This window comes from Salmo trutta, chromosome 13 (genome assembly GCF_901001165.1).
Source record: "Salmo trutta chromosome 13, fSalTru1.1, whole genome shotgun sequence".
Classification (NCBI taxonomy): Eukaryota; Metazoa; Chordata; class Actinopteri; order Salmoniformes; family Salmonidae; genus Salmo; species Salmo trutta.
In genome coordinates, this window is record NC_042969.1 from 39,821,300 (window position 1) to 39,843,474 (window position 22,175).

General features: G+C 44.0%; 1 protein-coding gene across 2 annotated transcripts; it reads right to left on the reverse strand.

The window, feature by feature from the left end:
- Positions 1-484: 484 nt before the first annotated feature.
- On the reverse strand, positions 485-10,288 carry LOC115205768 (clathrin light chain B-like). Of its 2 annotated transcripts, XM_029772080.1 has the most exons (6): positions 9,837-10,288; positions 9,239-9,294; positions 7,722-7,839; positions 6,908-7,019; positions 1,638-1,691; positions 485-1,066 (listed from the first exon to the last, which is right to left on the reverse strand). In XM_029772080.1, the coding sequence occupies exons 1-6, from the start codon at positions 10,036-10,038 to the stop codon at positions 895-897; spliced, it is 714 nt and encodes a 237-aa protein (XP_029627940.1). In that variant the 5' UTR covers positions 10,039-10,288; the 3' UTR covers positions 485-894. The 2 variants fall into 2 exon arrangements, with proteins under 2 accessions (XP_029627940.1, XP_029627941.1); XM_029772081.1 differs by lacking the exon at positions 1,638-1,691 and having other exon boundaries at positions 9,837-10,280.
- Positions 10,289-22,175: the final 11,887 nt, after the last annotated feature.

Genomic DNA, 22,175 nt, shown 5'->3' on the forward strand with positions numbered 1-22,175 from the left:
TTGGTAGGCTACTGTTTACTGCAAATTATTATTATTTTACAAGCCGTGTTTCGTTAACAAAAATAAATAGTCTTTACAAGCCGTGTTTCGTTAAAGTCTGTGTAAAGTTCATTTGTTTCAATGTACCGGTAGGCACCTGCGGCTTATAGACATGTGCGGCTTATTTATGTTCAAAATATATATCTTTTTTTAAATTCAGTGGGTGCGCTCAATAGTCCGGAAATTACAGTAGCTACCGTTAAATAATCAATTAGGAATATTATACAACAGTAAATGAATAGGTCCGTGAATCAATTCTTAATTCAAAAAACTGGCATAAGTGGTTTAGATCCTATTCCTAATGTAGTACCTGAACAGGACTGGCTATATTCCACCTACACATTAAATCAAATACAAATTATAGTGGAGTTTAACCTAATCTGTTATTTGATAAAAGAATACTTCACACCCTAAATACTGGGAGAGGAATCATGCTTGAAAGATAGAGGTTTGAACCAATGCCCCTTCCCTTTATGAGAGGGAAGGAGTTTAATAAAGAATTTACAGTAACAATATTTTCTTAACGTCAGTAATGTAGTGGTCAAATAGAAGCATTGTTGTGGGAAGTTAAAAGGACAGAGCAGTCAGTCATTCATGTTAAGTGAGGTATATTATATCCACTGGATACATTATATCGGAATAAGGAAAGATGGCGGGAGAGACAATACCTTTCCTCCACATGTTAGAGACATGACAGAAAACAGGAGGGTCTGGACATATAAAGAACCCTGAACCAAGAGTAGATATGAAAAGAGCCTAGAACATTCTGCCTTAACGCAAACCAGGGTTCATAACTCAAGAGCAGGCGTTTAAAAAAAATGGAAACATCACCACCCCTCCATTCTATTGGCCGTACTAACGCACCAGAGGTGTCTGTTTGAGGGCTATGAGGACCGAGCGCATCCGGGACACGTCCTTGGCTGTCTTGTTGGTCTTGGGGTTGAAGTCACAGAGACAGGCCACTCTCTCCCACTCCGTCCCTGGGCTGTCACTGTCAGCCTCAGACAGGAAGGCCTCTTCAGATGCTCTGGAGGAGAGAAGGAAGGGAGATACGGATGAGGTGTTGGACAAGGTGTTTGAGGGACGGCTTCCCAGACACAGATTAAGCCTGGTTCTGGACTAATAAGCATCTCCTTTGAAATAACATTTTATTAATCTGTGTCAGGAAAACCGCCCCATAGAGATTAGTACCACTGACATGCCATGCTGCCAAAACACTTCACTTTTCAAAACACTCAATCACTTCCACGTCACAGACTCCTAGCCCCTCAATCACTTCCAGGTCACAGACTCACAGTGGGTCATATTTAGTCACATTTGACTAAAACTTACACACAGTATTGAAAATAGGCTACATGCATTTCTGGCAAATGATCACAACTGAAATTATAAGGATGAAAGACAATGAACACTGTTGTTGTCATTTATGGACATAAGTCAAATACAGTCCCTCCGGGACCCAAAATGGAGCTTAACTAATGTGTTTGTTTCACAGTTAGGACATGCAAACGCCTTTAACTACAGGTAACAAACTTTAAAAAAAGGGTAGAATGCCAAAACAATACCTATACCAAAAGCAGAAGAGTTCTAAAACCTACACAAAGTTTATCACTTGAGAGCTGGGGTGTTTGTAGAAAGTCTCATCAGCGAGCCTAGGTGTTCAGAGCAAAAAACAGCAGGAAAAAAAAGAGAGAGAGAGATGAGTCAGTGTCACACAACATGCAGAGTTAAGAGTTGGTAGGACAGGAAGCCACAGTGACAGAAGGCCAGAGAACTAACAAGCTTCAACAGGGGGGGGGGGGGGGGGGGGGAGAGAGAATTCCATCAGATGAACACGACATTGTAGACTGACCAGGTGAATCCAGGTGAAAGCTATGATCACTTTTTGATGTCACTTGTTTAATCCACTTAAATTAGTGTAGATGAAGGGGAAGAGACGGGTTATTGAAGGATTTTTTAAGCTTTAAGACATGGATTGTGTATGTGTGCTATTCAGAGGGTGAACGGGCCAGACAAAATATTTAAGTGCCTTTGAACAGGGTATGGTAGTAGGTGACAGGCGCACCGTTTTGAGTCAAAAACTACAACGCTGCTGGGTTTTTCCCCACACGCTCAACAGTTTCCCATGTGTATCAAGAATGGTCCACCACCCAAAAGGACATCCAGCCAACGACAGGCCAGTGGAAGAAAACGGGTCATTGATGAAAGAGGACAAAGGGAGGCTGACACGAGTTATGCAGAGCAACAGACAGGCTACAGTTAGTCAACTTGACAGATACATAAAACGAATGTAGAACTGGTTGTACTTTGAAACTAACGGGTATGGCAGCTGACGACCTTACAGGGTTCCACGTCTTTCAGCAACAACAAAACCAAGACACAGCAGTTGCAGTAGGAACGAAAACACTGGAAAATTGGAGAAAAAAACAAACATTGCCTGGTCTGATGAATCCTGGTTCCTGCTGTTTCACGCTGATTGGAAGACTAGGATATGGAGGAAACCACGAGTACATGAATCCATCATGCCTCATGTCAACGTTACAGGTAGGTGGTGTGATGGTGTGTTTTCATGACACACATTGGGCCCCTTTGATCAAAGTGGAGCAACGTTTTTAATACCATAAGATATCTGAACATCAATACCAATCAGGTACATCCCTCCATGGCAACAGTGTATGTTTTCAGCTGGATAATACCCAATCAGGTACATCCCTCCATGGCAACAGTGTATGTTTTCAGCTGGATAATACCCAATCAGGTACATCCCTCCATGGCAACAGTGTATGTTTTCAGCAGGATAATACCCAATCAGGTACATCCCTCCATGGCAACAGTGTATGTTTTCAGCTGGATAATACCCAATCAGGTACATCCCTCCATGGCAACAGTGTATGTTTTCAGCAGGATAATACCCAATCAGGTACATCCCTCCATGGCAACAGTGTATGTTTACAGCAGGATAATACCCAATCAGGTACATCCCTCCATGGCAACAGTGTATGTTTTCAGCAGGATAATACCCAATCAGGTACATCCCTCCATGGCAACAGTGTATGTTTTCAGCTGGATAATACCCAATCAGGTACATCCCTCCATGGCAACAGTGTATGTTTTCAGCAGGATAATACCCAATCAGGTACATCCCTCCATGGCAACAGTGTATGTTTACAGCAGGATAATACCCAATCAGGTACATCCCTCCATGGCAACAGTGTATGTTTTCAGCAGGATAATACCCAATCAGGTACATCCCTCCATGGCAACAGTGTATGTTTTCAGCAGGATAATACCCAATCAGGTACATCCCTCCATGGCAACAGTGTATTTTTACAGCAGGATAATACCCAATCAGGTACATCCCTCCATGGCAACAGTGTATTTTTACAGCAGGATAATACCCAATCAGGTACATCCCTCCATGGCAACAGTGTATTTTTACAGCAGGATAATACCCAATCAGGTACATCCCTCCATGGCAACAGTGTATTTTTACAGCAGGATAATACCCAATCAGGTACATCCCTCCATGGCAACAGTGTATTTTTACAGCAGGATAATACCCAATCAGGTACATCCCTCCATGGCAACAGTGTATTTTTACAGCATGATAATACCCAATCAGGTACATCCCTCCATGGCAACAGTGTATTTTTACAGCAGGATAATACCCAATCAGGTACATCCCTCCATGGCAACAGTGTATTTTTACAGCAGGATAATACCCAATCAGGTACATCCCTCCATGGCAACAGTGTATTTTTACAGCAGGATAATACCCTATGCCAAAAGGCAAGGATTGTCCAGGAATGGTTCCACAAACACGAGTTACTCCAGCTTATTGCAGTGGCCTGCCCAGTCCCCAGTTCCCAATCCCCAATCCCCAGTGCCCAGTCCAATTGAGTATCTGTGGCATGAGATGGAACAAGCTATTCAGAGTAGAGATCCACTACCAGCCAACTTGACACAACTGAAGGAAGCATTGGAGTCAACATAGGCATTCCTAATGTTATGTACAGTCAGTGTATAGGACAATGCAACATTGTCTCAACCATCATAGTCCACAGTAGTCAGCAGTTTAGACTAGACAATGGCCAGATATACTGCAACCTGACATTTATAGGTCAATGGACATTTCTAGCCTCAGGGTATATCCCAAATGCCCCCCTATGCCCTATTTAGTGCACTACTTTTGAACAGAGCCCTATAGGCCTTGGAGTGGTACACTATATAGAGAACCGGGTTGTTGGTTTTTTACTCACTCACTTCACGCACTTCACGCACTCTCACAGGGACATTACATTGAGAAACAGAGCTGTAGTGACAAGCTGCTAACTTGCCAGACTTAGACAACGTCTGTTGGGAAGCATGAGAGAAGGTTGGTTTTAGTACAGAAAAGCAAAGACCCCAGAGAATAAAATATGTTTACGACAGAGAGAAAGAAAAGCGACCGGGAGAGAAATACTTTGGTAGTAATTGAAGTGTAGGATTATAGAGGGCATTAAAATAGGTCATTAATAGTTAGTTAAACATCAGTTAATAGTTAAACGCAATGAGAAGTTACGTGTCATTTCGTTACTTCCTTAGTTTAGGACAGTTCTGCTTGGTGACATAGATATAGTACACAAACAACTGATCCTTCAGGCATAGAAACTGATCTCTGTATTTCTTACCAATCCTGAATAATGAGCAATATCTATCTGCTCCAAAAAGCAGGCCAACAAAACATTGGAACCATGGGGGCATCGAGGTTAGCTCAGCTGTTACAGTTTCCACTCTGTTTAAGCTATTTACCAGGAAATCCTGTCCACGTTATTATTATAATACATATTTTAGGTACATGAATAAAGTCAACTTTCTGTGACAGTCTATCGAAATTCTTTAAGCTTAAGCTAAGAGATCCTATTTCCTGATCTGATCTCAAGGAAATAACCACAGAAACACACATTCTGATCACATCATTGCTCTTAATTCTCATAGCTCTTAATTCTTTGTCTGAACTTGTATTTCCTGTTATGTTAGTTTCAGGGATGCAAACTGGTGACAGCCCAAAAAGGTGACACTGAAACATGCAATACATCCCTGCTAGGTGGGAATACTGGTTTTAACTAATTAAACAACAAATAATGTAATCTACATGATCAGTCTCTGTGTGTAAAATAAAAAGTGGTTCATGTGAACCGAACTCACAGCTAAAAAATGTAACGAAAGCAATCTAATGTTATTTGTTGCCTAGACTTTACTGCAAATTACATATAACAGGACGCTCGTCACCACGACAGCCTTTATAACAGGACGCTCGTCACCACGACAGCCTTTATAACAGGACGCTCGTCGTCACGACAGCCTTTATAACAGGACGCTCGTCACCACGACAGCCTTTATAACAGGACGCTCGTCACCACGACAGCCTTTATAACAGGACGCTCGTCACCACGACAGCCTTTATAACAGAACGCTCGTTACCACGACAGCCTTTATAACAGAACGCTCGTTACCACGACAGCCTTTATAACAGAACGCTCGTTACCACGACAGCCTTTATAACAGAACGCTCGTCACCACGACAGCCTTTATAACAGAACGCTCGTCACCACGACAGCCTTTATAACAGAACGCTTGGAGAGAAAAAAACATCTTTAAGTAGAAATAGAATGAAACAAAACAGGGATTCTATTGTTGTTCTATTATAGTGGCCACTATAGTAGACATTGATCAAGTGCACAAGGCTACATGTGTGCAAAAATAACATTCACTGAGTAAAACATGTAATAATCCCCCCTCACTCACACGTGTTACACTGTCAAATTCAACACAACTAAAACAATATCTTTGGGCTACACTGCAGGTTATTACATTGTACACTTTCTGCCTGTGGACATCTCTTCTATGTTCCAGCAGAGCATGATACCTATTGTTGGCATAATTGATCTGTTTCAGGCAGAGTACACCTGGCATAGCCCTTTTTATTGAAAAGGTGAGAAAGAGGGAAAGTGTGTGGTGTTCCTTTCACCTCTATAGTGGAATCCATCTTAAGCCAGACCCAGCTCCAGCTACACTTGATCCCTGAATCCACCTCCACAAGCAACACCTCATTTTCAACTAATTCTCTCATTCTGAAAATTAACCACATACTTTAGAGGGGAAATATTAGTTCACAGATAGTAGTTAGTTCGTTTGCTAGTTAACATTTCACACAGATTGCCAGGGTTCAGGAAGCAACTAACGCGTTATAACTTGACGAACGGCAAGGAGTCGTATACCAGTTAATACTATAGCAAATTGGTCAGGTTACTAACGTTAGCTCATCTGATGTTGTAACGTTAGCTGTCTGACTTTATGAGCCAGCTAATTTTCACACCATAAACTCAATAATTTGATCAGTTAAGTTGGCTAATGTTGCTCAACATTTCTCTGGCTAGCTAACGGAGAATTCGATCCAGCTAGCAAGATACTTCACAATGCTAACAATACTTGTTCCACCACACCGTCTCCTTCACCTCAAACTTTCCAAATGCCAGTTGTTTTTCAGTTTTTTTGCGGTTACAGCTCATGAAGTACTGCTTCATCACCTTCTCACCCCGGTCTCCGTGGTCAGGCCTCTCACCTACAGTACCTCTTCGTTATCGTTCAGGGGACGCGCTGCTGTAAGTTAACTGGCCAACTGTCTTTCAGAGCGCAGGCTGATGCTGTAACTAGTAAGTTGGTCGTCTCTTCTCTCTTCAGTCGTGTGCTGCATTCTATTATGTCAAATGATTGGCTGAGCCTAGGAAGTAGGTCACCTACTTCGGATTCAAAAGGTGACTAGTTTGCATCCCTGTAGTTTTGAGGGAACCATGTAGGAACTAAACAGAGCTAGGTAGGAACTAACCTGTTGTTGGACTTGTTCTTCTCCATCTGTTCAATCTGGTGCACATGCCAGTCCTCCAGCTCTTTCTTGGCCTTCTCTTTCCACTCAGCCTCTGCAGCCTTGGACGCAGAGTCTTCAGGGTTCACATTACACACAGGGTGATGGTATGATCAATACACAATCAACAGAACAAGGCACAGTACCAGGGTCCTATTCAGTAGGAACGAAGTGGAAGCAAACAGGTGGAAATGGGGAGGACTACCTGAATTTGTCCAATAATAATAATAGCTTGTTTTCCGTTGCAAAAACGTTTTGCTACGGTGTGCACTAATGAATACTACCCAGGATGAAACGTTTTAGTCCACAATGCATTGTATGAGCTACAGAGGATGGTGCTCTTTTCTCAGGAGATCAACTATAGAGTCAATACAGCAAGAACAAGCCCAACTCCAGCATACCATACAGGACATGACACTGAGTGGAACCCAAATGAAGGGTGGTTCACACACAGAAATAGACAGACTAATCAACTTCACCCCCCCCCCCCCCCCCTCAGGTCTTTATTTCGCTTTTTAGCTGGTAGGGGAAAATGTGACATTTAGGTGTCAATGTGGACAATGAGTGGACATAATACTGCATGTATCGTAGTGGTAGAGACTGTATGTATCGTAGTTATAGGTAACTCTGAAGTAGCTCTCTGTCCAAACTGGTAACCTATTCCCTACATAGTGCACTACTTTTGACCAGAGCCCTATGGACCCTGGTTAAAAGTAGTGCACTATATAGGGACTAGGGTGCCATTTGGGGCACACTATAGTCTCTGCTGTTTACTTACCTAGTTGCTCCAGCCGTGCCTTCTGCTCCTCCCTCCACTTACGCAGGCTCTCAGGCTCTGCTCTCAGAGAGTCCACCTGGGCGATGGCCGCATAGCTGTCCGATGGACCGTTGGACTCCTGGGGGGAGAAGAACCAGGTCCAGGCATGAGACATAAGGACCACCAGTCATAGGCTGCGTTTACACAAGCAGCCCAATTCTGATCTAATGCCAATTATATAGTTTCCAACAGGCCGATATTCTACATAGTTTAGCGCAGAAAACATGGTAATTAACTACAATGACCATAAATCCATTGTGCGCCCGCTTAAACTTGTCCGGTCTGTGCGGAGCAGACATGGAGATAAAAAGAGAACGAGCGATCGAGAGGGATAAAAAGCAATTGCTTCGCGAGCCTGAAAATACATGATCTAAGGGATTGATAGTTGGCATTCAGCAGTCATAATAGTAGGTCTTATTTACTTTGAATATCTACTAAAATAATGATTTATGTCAGACAGCAGCTATATAGAGATGAGGCCTTGGAATGAAACAAAGGAATCAAATAAAACGAATATTTTATAAAGTAAAATTAATAAATGATGGTTAATAAGTGATAAGCAGTAATTGACAGTCACTACAATCTTGGGACTATTATTCATTGTTTTATTCTGTGTTGTTACAGCATTCATCCCACATAATGCATTTAATGTCTACAAATAATAAATAAAAACTGAAATCCGTGATTATTATTATTATTTTTTAATAATCTAACTGAAACTGACCTCAAGAAGCACCAATTGCTCAGCACTAATAAGGCATGAGGACCACCAGGTGATTCAATAGTAACAGCTGGACACTGAGGAGCAAATGCAGAAATGCTGCTGAACTTCCTGATTTGGACTCGTTTAGATTTGGCTCATTAAGAAATACCAGGAGCCATGACAATTCAAAAGTGTCTTGTGTGTGTTCGCAGGAGGGAAGAGTTAGCCAAATTCTTTCACCAATTAGCTTCAGCCAACTGGTGTGCAATCGTGGCAAAATAGGTTTAACTTTGGATTGCCTATCTCTGGGGCTAGTTAGGGACCGTTTATAAATTAGTGTAAATGAGACCATATTTTCATGTTGCACACCTTTTTATTTCTCATTAAATGCTTTCAATATCTGTATATTAATTTCTACAATGTATAGTTGGTTTGAGATTTTTAAGTAATTGAAATGTGGAGGAATTGGAATTTTAACCTGTAAGTTACAGGATCGGTGTCCCGTTCCTCGGGACAGTTGAGCTAACGTAGGCTAATATGATTAGCATGATGTTGTAAGAAACAAAAACAATTCCCAGGACATAGACATATCGGATATGGGCAGATTTACATGTTAACAATTCACTTACCATTGACAAAGAGGTATCTATTTCAGGTATGTTCTCATCTGCTATAAGTACAGCCTCACTTACAAAACTAACCTACAATAAAACATATCCAAGAACATTTTATTTTATATGAATGTGAATTCCCATTAGGAGTGTTATTGTCTTACCAGTTCAAACATGTCTCCGTTTACCGTGGCTGCTGATGCCTCTGCAAACCCAGCATCTGGCAGACGAAACAAAGAAACGGCTTTAAACAAACATATGACATGCTTTACATTATTCTGACCTTGCTAGTCATCATTTGCTTTCGAGGGGTGGATAGATAAGCGACAAGAATGCAGAAACACCTGCTTGGGTAGTAACGTAAACTAGCACCTATATTGGCTAGTCTAATTTAGCCTGAGGATTAACTTCAATACATTTTACACAATCACATCCAAAACTAAGTTTATCGGACAAACTTGAGTCATTATTCAACTCAGGGGTGTGGTGTGTTGCTGCTGCTCGAACTAACCTTACTGTTTACACTGACAGCTGTCAATCAACTAACTAGCTAACGTTAGCTTGTTTGCTAACGTTAGCTTGTTTGCTAACTAAAAGCCAGGCTAACTTAGCTAGCTAACTAACTAACTAAGTTGTCTGGTAATAATTAACTACCTAGCTATGGTACTAATAAAAGTTACTTTTTTTTTGTCTTAATTTATGTACTTCTAGTTAGGAGTTAGTTGTAGTTAACATGCTAACTTAGCATAGCTAGCAACTTACCGTATTCTCCAGTAGCAGGTGAATCCGCTGCCGGTGGTTGTTCAACGGATCCTTCCAAAGCTCCCGGTCCTCCGCCGCCGTCGTCGTTATTCTCTATCACCGCTATTTCGCTCTCTTGCTGGGCTAAGAAAGCTGCTGCAGGGTCCACATCGACAGGCAACACTCCGTTCACAGATGCGAAACCGAAATCTGCATCAGCCATCTTCAACCAAAAAAAGTGAAATGTAGCTTGCTAACGTTATAATTATTGATTGTTATCTCTATCAATTAATTCAGCTGAGAGAGGAGTTATGATGATGGATATATCTGAATCATGCAACTCTTAACTGAGCTTTTCAATGAACGGTTGTCAGCTAATAGAATAATGAATAAGGACTAATGTTAGCAAGCTTCTTCTGTCTGTGATGATTCATTATTGCTCACTTTCAATTTGCCTGGTCTGCCACATCGTTCTTCCAACCTTTTGTGTTTATTAGGGTGTGTCTCTATCTGCTGGACAAACCTAGAAATACACTCCTATTTCCCAACTGGTATCTATCTGAAGCAGTGTTGCCAACTCCTCTCAGTAAGGAAAGTAGCTATTGTCTGTCCTAAAAGTCGCTAAATCATCTAATTTGTATAATTGTCCATGTAATTGTGATGGACGCTGTAGGAGAGAGGAATAATGTCGTGGGAGAGACAAAAAAGTGAGTTAAAAAAACACCCTAAATATGTTTAGAACTACAAATGAACTTTCTTCTGTCGATTCTTTTTTTTTTTTTTATGTCACAATTCCAACCCTCCTCCTCTATCCGGGCTTGGGACCTACAAAAGTGACCCAAAAGAGACACTCTGGAGGTGTTACCTAGTTTTTATTTAATTTTTTAGTTTAGTTTTCTTAATTTGGTTTGGTTTTTAACCTTATGGTCCACTTAGGAGCCTACAACAAGTCACTGTAAAACATAAACATTTTTAACCATAAATTTTTTTTTGTACACAGTCTACATTTACAATCTAAATGGACCAAAAAGAGACAATAGAAAAAACTGTCAATGGCAATGTGAGAAAATGATGGTAACTAGTCTGGCCCTAATTCAGGTTAATAGTTTTTTTTTCTCCAGACCCCCCTCCACACACACACAGGCTGTGCTGTCTCACAGAAAGAGTGGGTCATCGTCATTTTGGTCAAGGCTCTCTATGGCAGGTTCAGCAACTGAGGGAGCTGACTTAAATGAGTAAGCAGCTGATGTGCCAAAAAGCTGCAAAACATTATCAGGCAGCTGGTGCTCATAGCAAGCCTCACCAGACAGCTTCAGTCCATATCGAATGTACAGGATGGAGTTCAGGGTCTGCAAGGACATCCGTTTTCTAAATTTGCTTTTTACCACGCTCATCTGGATGAATACTCTCTCGACTTCAGCATTCGAGTGTGGCAAGGACAACACAGACACAGCAGCCATGGCAAGTTCTCGAAACGGGTTGATATCAGCTGCGTCCCTGAACTTCCAAATCTCACTCCAGAAGCCCAGTGTGTTTTTTTGTCTCATTCCATTTACTAAGATGGATGGCACGCCATTGCTGGACAATCTTGTCTATCTCTGCAGGGGAGTAGCCAATGAGCTTGGCTATTTTTTTATATTTCTCCAGGGCTCTTATTGTGCTTTAGAGTTTCCTCCACATTGAAAACTGACATGTACTGCAATGCTTCGATGTTGTCCGACAGTCTCACCCTCAACTCATTAGTGAGGGAGATGGTGAAGGCTACACACCGCTTTCGGACATTGTTTTCATCCTCAGGCGCAAGGTGGAGCTCAGCTGCCTTTGACTCAAAAAGGTAACCAAGGTTACGGTTTGGGGACTGAGGTATCCATCTATTGGCCCTTTGAGTACATCAACATTTGCCAGTGGATTCAGCACCCTGCTGCTCACAGACTTGATCAGGCTAACCAAGCTGTCAAGTACTTGCTCTCCCTCAAAAGCCTTGATGGCCAAATGTACCTCACCCAGCACTGACTTCAAAAAAGTCAGATCCAATATGTTTTGAGGATCACTGTACATGGAGTATAAAACCTCAGCCATGTAGCAGTGTTCACTGGACTTGGTGACTGCGAAATGCAGTCTAAGCAACTGCCACTGGTCCAAAATGTGTGAAACCGCGGGTTCAATGGAGAGCCAATGTGTGGCACACACCTTGGTTATCTGTAAAGGTTTCTCCCCACAGTTGATGGTCTCATATATGTCCTTGTAGGCCTCCCTGCGCTGTGGAGACACTGAAAACCAGTTATATAAGTCTATCGTACCAAGTACTCTACACTACGGGGGATGGTGCCATTGGAAGCATGACTTACAGCAAGCTGCATAGAGCGGCACACACAACGAATAACAACCAGATATTTGAGGCCATACTCCTCCTTCAGCACTTTATGGACCCCATTGTTAATCCCCGTCATAACCAAAGCATTGTCAGTCCCTATGCCCAGGAGTTTCTCTTTTTTAAGACAACACTTCTCGGGGAAAGCCACAACAGCACGGGCTATAGATTTGGCATCTTCTCCCTCCAACTCAACAAGCCCCAGAAATGTTGATACAATTGTCTGCTTGGTGTCACTAAAGTACCTTATCACAACCCCCAGGTACTTAGAAACACTTACATCCATGGACTCATCAAGGAGGAGGCTGAAACGCTGGTCACCCACATCTGCGACCAACTTTTTCAGAAAGTATGGTGCTAGAACACCATTAATCATTTCTCTGCACTTTGTCCTGTGCATTTTGAAGTGGGTAGCAGCAGTGGAGTCTGAGAAAGCAGCTCTACATGCTTCTCCAATGTGATCACATGGCAGCATGGAACAGTGTTCAGCGATAGCTAATGTCATGGTGGCCTCAGCCTTTTTTGCAGAGTCAATTTTTTAAACCATAAATGGCAGCTTGTTTTGGGTGGAACTGTTATAAGGCTTTGCCTTTTGAGTATGTTTTTGAGTTGTCATGTGTTTTTTTACATCACTAAGTTTGGCGTAGAAATCAGCCTTACAATACAGGCAGTATGCCCGTGTATCATCTCCAATAAACGGCTTCAACCAGCCTTTGAATTCAGGGTTTGATTCCCACTCACTCCTTTCTGTATTTTTGAGTGTACAGTTTAGACTGAGACATGATGAGCTAGCCAGCTAGATGTTTAGCTTATGTCACAGAGAGGCACACACACAGTGGACAAGGTGAGTAAGTGACTGAGGCTGTGTGAGTCAAATGCAGTGATTTATTTTAGACAAAGAACATTTTACATCCCTCCCTGAATGTAAGCCAGGGCGGGATCAGCCAGTGGCGGCTTCCCACATGAGCGATTAATTTGCAGTCTGGACGCGGAGGGGTGAACATCTCCTGCTCTGACTGCAGCTGGGAGGGACTGCTGCGTGAGGACTGGGCTGCCTGTGAGTGCTTTGGGACGGAGGTGGGGCCCACGGCAGCACCCGCTGCTCGTTGAGAAGAGTAAGAACGATACGTGCTTTCACGTCAGAGTCTCCAATAACACCAGAAAAAGTCGCTAGATTTGTCGCTAGTCGATTTCTTTGAAAATGTGTCGCTAGAGGGGTCTGAATACTCGCTAAATATAGTGACAAAGTCGCTAAGTTGGCAACTGATCTGAAGTAAATGTTTTCTTCTCGCCTATTAGACTATTATTTATGAACCTTTTCTATTTGTTAGTATAGAATAGTATTGGAATAGAATATAATTAGAATGCAATACAACAAAATATTGTTATTTTATAATTTCAAAAGTGTCCGTGGAAAATAAAACCTTTCTGTATAATCAGAGTGATAATTTGTTGGTCATGTGGGGCAATTGATTGCAATTTTTTTGTCGCCTTTACATATTTCAGAATAAATGGGAAATAGAGAACATAAGGGAAAAGCTATAGCTGGAAATTGCAGACATTCCACCTCTCTCATAGGAGAGCACAGACATAGGGCAGGGATAGCCTCATGTGTATGGGGAGTGATTCAGGCCAGAATCCAGCCTAGATCTCAACCATAAATGTTAGAAACATGCAGTGATACAATTTTAAAAACACTACAATACATTCATAACAGATTTCACAACACACTGTGTGCCCTCAGGCCCCTACTCCACTACCACATATCTACAACACAAAATCCATGTGTACGTGTGTGTATAGTGCGTATGTTATTGTGTGTGTGTGTGTGTGCATGTTTGTGCCAATTTTTGTGTTGCTCCACAGTCCCCACTGTTCCATAAGGTGTATTTTCATCTGTTTTTAAATCTGATTCTACTGCTTGCATCAGTTACCTGATGTGGAATAGAGTTACATGTAGTCATGGCTCTATGTAGTACTGTTCACCTCCCATAGTCTGTTCTGGACTTGGGGACTGTGAAGAGACCTCTGGTGGCATGTCTTGTGGGGTATGCAGCGGTGTCTGAGCTGTGTGCTAGTCATTTAAACAGCCAGCTCAGGGTTTTCAACATGTCAATACCTCTCACAAATAACAAGTAGTGATGAAGTCAATATCTCCTCCACTTTAAGCCAGGAGAGATTGGCATCCATATTATTAATGTTAGATCTCTGTGTACATCCAAAGGCCAGCCGTGCTGTTCTGAGCCAATTGCAGTTTTCCTAAGTCCCTCTTTGTTGCACCTGACCACACGACTGAACAGTAGTCCAGGTGTGACAAAACTAGAGTCTGTTGGACCTGCCTTGTTGATAATGTTGTTAAGAAGGCAGAGCAGCGCTTTATTATGGACAGACTTCTCTCCATCTTAGCTATTGTTGTATCAACATGTTTTGACCATGACAGTTTACAATCCAGGGTTACTCCAAGCAGTTTAGTCACCTCAACTTGCTCAATTTCCACATTATTTATTACAAGATTTAGTTGAGGTTTAGGGTTTAGTGAAGTATTTGTCCAAAATGCAATGCTTTTAGATTTGAAATATTTAGGGCTAACTTATTCCTTGGCCCCCATTCTGAAACTAACTGCAGTGATTTCACTCGCTGTAGTAGCTTACATGTATAGTGTTGAGTCATCCCCTGACATAGACACGTTGGCTAGTGGCATGTCATTAGTCAAGATTGAAAAAAGTAAGGGGCCTAGACAGCTGCCCTGGAGAATTCCTGATTCTGCATGGATTATGTTGGAGAGGTGTCCATTAAAGAACACCCTCTGTGTTCTGTTAGACAGGTAACTCTTTATCCACAATATAGCAGGGGGTGTAAAGCCATAAAACACACGTTTTTCCAGCAGCAGACTATGATCAATCATGTCAAAAGCCGCACTGAAGTCTAACAAGACAGCCCCCACAATAATTTTGTCATCAATTTCTCTCAAACAATCATCAGTCATTTGTGTAAGTACTGGGCTTGTTGAATGTCCTTCCCTATAAGAATGCTGAAAGTCTGTTGTCAATTTGTTTACTGTAAAATACCATTATATCTGGTAAAACACAACTTTACTAAGGGTTGGTAACAGGCTGATTGGTCGGCTATTTGAGCCAGTAAAGGGGGCTTTACTATTCTTAGGTAGCGGAATGACTTTAGCTTCTCTCCAGGCCTGAGGGCACACACTTTCTAGTAGGCTTAAATGTAAGATATGGCAAATAGGAGTGGCAATATCGTCCGCTATTATCCTCAGTAATTTTCTATCCAAGTTGTCAGACCCTGGTGGCTTGTCATTGTTGACAGCAATAATTTTTTTCACCTCTTCCACACTCACTTAATGGAATTGAAAATTAAAATTCTTGTCTAACCCTTCCTGGTCACATGTGCTAACCCTTCCTGGTCACCTGTGGTGCTAACCCTTCCTGGTCACCTGTGGTGCTAACCCTTCCTGGTCACCTGTGGTGCTAACCCTTCCTGGTCATTTGTGGTGATAACCCTTCCTGGTCACCTGTACTAACCGTTCCTAGTCACCTGTGGTGATAACCCTTCCTGGTCACCTGTACTAACCGTTCCTAGTTACCTGTGGTGCTAACCCTTCCTGGTCACCTGTGGTGCTAACCCTTCCTGGTCACCTGTGGTGCTAACCCTTCCTGGTCACCTGTGGTGATATCCCTTCCTGGTCACCTGTGGGGATATCCCTTCCTGGTCACCAGTGCTGATATCCCTTCCTAGTCACCTGTGGTGCAAACCCTTCCTGGTCACCTGTGGTGATAACCCTTCCTGGTCATTTGTGGTTGTAGTAATTTGACAAGGAATGCCCACACGCATTTCAATATTACTTTCCTTTACTTTCAACCCAATAACTAAAACGGTACAAATATAGCAGAACTATATAGCTCACTCAACCGGTGGTAGAATCACATTGCACAGAACTCACTCTTGGTGATGACATCATCAAAGGGGAAAGGTCACGGTCAATGCCAATAATAACCATGTAATTATTTATATAGTGTCCACACTATAACACTTCTCCCCGCTCAATTTAAATCCCCCCTGTAAGGAAAACATAAGGTTAACAAGTAAACCACATCAGTGTTTTCTTTTCTTTACTACACCACACTGTAGAACTTCTGCTGGTGTTACTGTAAATGTAAATAAAAAAAACAAAAAATTATATATATATATATAATTATATATATATACTGTCCACTTAGGAAGCAACACTGATTGACAATAAATTTCACATGCTGTTGTGCAAATGGAAGAGACAACAGGTGGAAATTATAGGCAATAAGCAAGACACCCCCAATAAAGGAGTGGTTCTGCAGGTGGAGACCACAGACCACTTCTCAGTTCCTATGCTTCCTGGCTGATGTTTTGGTCACTTTTGAATGCTGGCGGTGCTTTCACTCTAGTGGTAGCATGAGACGGAGTCTACAACCCACACAAGTGGCTCAGGTAGTGCAGCTCATCCAGGATGGCACATCAATGCGAGCTGTGGCAAGAAGGTTTGCTGTGTCTGTCAGCGTAGTGTCCAGAGGATGGAGGCGCTACCAGGAGACAGGCCAGTACATCAGGAGACGTGGAGGAGGCCGTAGGAGGGCAACAACCCAGCAGCAGGACCGCTACCTCCGCCTTTGTGCAAGGAGGAGCAGGAGGGGCACTGGCAGAGCCCTGCAAAATGACCTCCAGCAGGCCACAAATGTGCATGTGTCTGCTCAAACGGTCAGAAACAGACTCCATGAGGGTGGTATGAGGGCCCGACGTCCACAGGTGGGGGTTGTGCTTACAGCCCAACACCGTGCAGGGTGTTTGGCATTTGCCAGAGAACACCAAGATTGGCAAATTCGCCACTGGCGCCCTGTGCTCTTCACAGATGAAAGCAGGTTCACACTGAGCACGTGACAGACGTGACAGAGTCTGGAGACGCCGTGGAGAACGTTCTGCTGCCTGCAACATCCTCCAGCATGACCGGTTTGGCGGTGGGTCAGTCATGGTGTGGGGTGGCATTTCTTTGGGGGCCCGCACAGCCCTCCATGTGCTCGCCAGAGGTAGCCTGACTGCCATTAGGTACCGAGATGAGATCCTCAGACCCCTTGTGAGACCATATGCTGGTGCGGTTGGCCCTGGGTTCCTCCTAATGCAAGACAATGCTAGACCTCATGTGGCTGGAGTGTGTCAGCAGTTCCTGCAAGAGGAAGGCATTGATGCTATGGACTGGCCCGCCCGTTCCCCAGACCTGATTCCAATTGAGCACATCTGGGACATCATGTCTCGCTCCATCCACCAACGCCACGTTGCACCACAGACTGTCCAGGAGTTGGCGGATGCTTTAGTCCAGGTCTGGGAGGAGATCCCTCAGGAGACCATCCGCCACCTCATCAGGAGCATGCCCAGGCGTTGTAGGGAGGTCATACAGGCACGTGGAGGCCACACACTACTGAGCCTCATTTTGACTTGTTTTAAGGACATTACATCAAATTTGGATCAGCCTGTAGTGTGGTTTTCCACTTTAATTTTGAGTGTGACTCCAAATCCAGACCTCCATGGGTTGATAAATTGGATTTCCATTGATTATTTTTGTGTGATTTTGTTGTCAGCACATTCAACTATGTAAAGAAAAAAGTATTTAACAAGATTATTTCTTTCATTCAGATCTAGGATGTGTTGTTTAAGTGCTCCCTTTATTTTTTTGAGCAGTATATATATATATATATATATATATATATATATATATATATATATATATATATATATATATATATATATATATGACAGTCCTTATGTCTTTTCAACTAGGTCTGCTGTGCCAAACAAACACTAACACCACGAGTCTCTCAGTCTCAACTTTCAGGAGGCTTGTGACTACGCTGTGATCTGCGCAGTACTCCTGGTGTGCTACGAGACACAGGTAAGGCGTGTCCCAGTGGAGCTGGGTCTGAGGGCACAGGAGCGGGTTGGGTGTTTGTGAGAGAATGTCCATCACCCTCTGCTGGAACCACTGAATGCCCCTGTTCCTCAGATGCTGTTTCCTGTGTGGTTTCAACTTTTATACTACCACCCACAGCTGTTCTGTCTGAAAACATGGTCTTGTCTTTGTTATAGTGCAGGCGGAGGTGGTCCCGGTGTCTGCGCATGACTCGACCATCAGTCAGTTTGACCACAAAGGAGACGGGACCACTCTGACTCAGAATGATACCTGGCAACCAGCGTTGGCTGCTTGTGAAGTTGCGGATGTAGACAGTGTCATAGGGTTTTAACTGTCTCTCCCTCGCGTGGTGGTCATGTCTCTCTTTTTGTACCTCCTGCTTCTGTTCCACTCGTGCTCTGATGTTTGGACGCAGTAGATCCAGGTGAGCTTTTGGCTTTCTGCCCATTAACATCACTGCTGGAGCCTGTCCTGTTGTTGTTGTTTGTGGCGTGATGCGGTACTGGAACAAGAACTGAGAGAGCTTAGTTGTGATGGTTCCCCCAGTCATCCTTTTGAGCCCCTCTTTCAGTGTCTACACAGCCCGCTCCGCTAAGCCGTTTGAGGCCGGGTGAAACGGGGCGCTGCGGACATGGCGGATCCCGTTTCTCTGCATGAATTATTGGAACAAGTCACAGGTAAACGTTGTTGTGTTGTCGGACACCAGAGAGTCCGGCAGACCATGGGTTGCAAACACCTGCCGAAGCTTTTCGATGGTTGTGGTCGCTGTGATGTTGCTCATGATGTGCACCTCCAGCCACTTGGAGTGTGCGTCCACCATGACAAGGAACATGTGGCCCATGAAAGGGCCTGCAAAGTCTATGTGCAGCCTGGACCATGGGCGGTCAGGCCACTCCCACAGATGTAGTGGCACGGGCGGCGCCATCTTCTGGTTGATCTGGCACTCAGAACATGATTTAACTTTGTATTCTACCTCCTGATCCATGTTAGGCCACCAGATGTAAGATCTGGCTAAACTTTTCATCCGGGAGGCACCCGGGTGAGCCTCATGGACCTCATCCTTGACTTGTGCACGGACAGGGGGTGGAACAACCACTCTGGGCCCCCAGAGTATGCAGCCATCCTGCACACTCAGCTCAGTTTTGTGCATCAGGAATCTTTTCACTTGGGACAGGATAGGATCCCGGTCTGTCCACTGTTTGATCTCTTTGGCATTCACAGGTGAGTTGGACAATCTCTCCATTAGGAAAATTGTCTCGGGAGGCACCACAGTTGTGGCAGGCCTCTCTGGTAGCGGGAGACGGCTGAGCGCGTCTGCGTTTGCATTGTCCTTCCCCGCTCTATACACTATCGTGTACTGGTAAGCTGACAGTGTCAGGGCCCAGCGCTGTAACCTTGCTGAAGCCAGGGGCGGAATGCATCTTGATTCACTAAAAAGGCTCATCAGTGGTTTGTGGTCAGTGCATATGGTGAAATGACGACCGTAGAGGTACTGATGGAAGCGTTTCACAGCAAAGACTATGGCGAGACCTTCCTTGTCTAACTGTGAATAACCCTTCTCAGCACTCGTCAGCGTACATGATGCGAATCCAATGGGTCTCTCTGACCCGTCCTCCATCTGATGAGAGAGTACTTCCCCGACGCCATAGGGCGAGGCGTCACATGACAGGATGATCTCTTTGTCTTGGTCAAAATGAACCAGAAGTTGTGCTGATTGTAGTAGTGCTTTCACTTCCTTGAAAGCTTTCTCTTGTGCTGGCCCCCACTTCCATTTACAGTTTTTGTGGAGCAGCTGATAAAGTGAAGCCAGCACTGTTGACAGCTCAGGGAGGAACTTACCATAGTAGTTCACCATGCCCATGAACGACCTGAGCTCTGACCCTGTAACCAGGATGTCATCCAGGTACACTGCTACATGAGGGATCTCCTGCAGCAGATTGTCCTCTGGAAAATGGCTGGGCTGGACGCCACTCCGAAAACCAAGCGGTTGTACCTGAACAAGCCTTTGTGCGTGTTGACTGTGACATACTCTTTTGAGTCCTCGTCCAGGAGGAGCTGTTGGTAGGCGTGACTCATGTCAAGCTTTGAGAACGTATTGCCTCCTGCCAGTGTCGCGAACAAGTCCTCCACCCGCAGCAGCGGGTAAGCGTCTAGCTTAGAGGCCCTGTTGATGGTGAGTTTGTAGTCCCCACATATATGCACCGTGCCGTCACTTTTCAGAACGGGAACGATAGGAGCTGCCCAGCGGGAGAACTGAATGGGAGTAATGACGTTTGCTTCCTGCAGCCGCTCCAACTCATCTTCCACTTTCTTTTTCATGGCGTAAGGCACTGTCCTGGGCTTGAAAAAGCAAGGCTCGGCCTGAGGATCCACGAACAGCTTAACTGCAGTGCCCTGCAGTGTGCCCAGTTCATCTTCATCTTCAGTACCCATCAAAATCTCTGGGTACTTTTGAATGACATCCTCAGTCACTCGGGTGTGTTTTATCTCACCCCAGTTCAGTTGTATTTTGTTTAGCCAGTCACGCCCTAGTAAACTAGGCCCATTCCCTTTCACCACCAGGAGCCGTGCTCTCGCTTCCTGGCTGTTGTATGCAATGTCCACTTCTAGAGCCCCAAGCAATGGTATGGTCTCCCCGGTGTACGTACACAGTCTGATCCCTGCCGGTGTGAGGGCAGAAACCTGTCTTGAGCCCCAGATTTGTTTGTAGGTCTCCTCACTTATGACAGAGGCAGAGACCCCCATGTCAACCTCCATCCTCATCTGCTTTCTATCTACCTCCACTGTAGCATAGATAGGCTCTGCGCGCGGCTCCCTCACATTAAACATGTTGTAGGAACAATGTTCTTCCTCCTCCTCTGTGCTCTCTAGGTGGTGCGCTGCTGACTGAGGCTTTGGTGCTGTGAACTTGCCCAGCCCAGTCCGCCCACCCTCTGGCTTGCTCCTAGGACCCCTGCATTTTTTTGCTAAATGTCCCTTTTTGTTGCAATTGTGACAGACAGTCTCCATGAACTTAGTTGTTACCATAATGTGTTCCTCCACATCTGAAACATTCCACTGCTTTTCCCCTTTTTCCTGCCACCTCTTTTGTCACCTGATGCACTGCACAACTTTCATGTTGGCATTTTGAATATTTTTCACATTACTAGCGGCCATCTCCATCCCTTGAGATAGTTCCAATGCTCTCTTGAAAGTCAGTGTGGCTTCCCCCAGCAACTCATTAATGCCACAGACTAATCTGTCACGGAGCATGTCCTCTAACATAGCCCCAAACTCACAATGTTCAGAGAGTTCACGTAATTCAGCAACAAAGTTAGCAACAGACTGACCTGTTTTCCGAAAATGGCAGTTAAACTTGAACCTCTGGACAATCACTGATGGCTTTGGATTGTGGTGAGTCTGAACGAGAGCAACTAGATCCCCAAAAGGAATTTCTCCCGGTCTCCGTGGTGTAGCCAAATTCCTCATTAGCTTGTAGGTTTTAGCCCCACACACACTCAAGAGAATAGAGCGCTGTTTAGCCTCATCTGTGATTCCATTTGCCAAGAAAAGTGTCCCAACCTTTCCACATATTCCGTCCAGTCCTCGTTCTCTTCCACAAACTCAGTGATAGTCCCAAACATTGCCATTATAACGCCAACTTGTCCTTGATCCTCGTTAGCGATTTTCACTTGCTGCTGATTGTCCCCGTTGGCGTTTCCATCCAGCGGCACCTGCTCTCCGTCGCTCATTAAGCTAGCTAGCTAACTGACTACCTCCACTGTTTCTTAGCTAGCTAGCACCTCGCCCTGTACAAGTTGATAAAGTTTTATCCTCGTCGCGAAAAAGGTGTAGTATCTTGACAAGGAATGCCCACACGCATTTCAATATTACTTTCCTTTACTTTCAACCCAATAACTAAAACGGTACAAATATAGCAGAACTATATAGCTCACTCAACCGGTGGTAGAATCACATTGCACAGAACTCACTCTTGGTGATGACATCATCAAAGGGGAAAGGTCACGGTTAATGCCAATAATAACCATGTAATTATTTA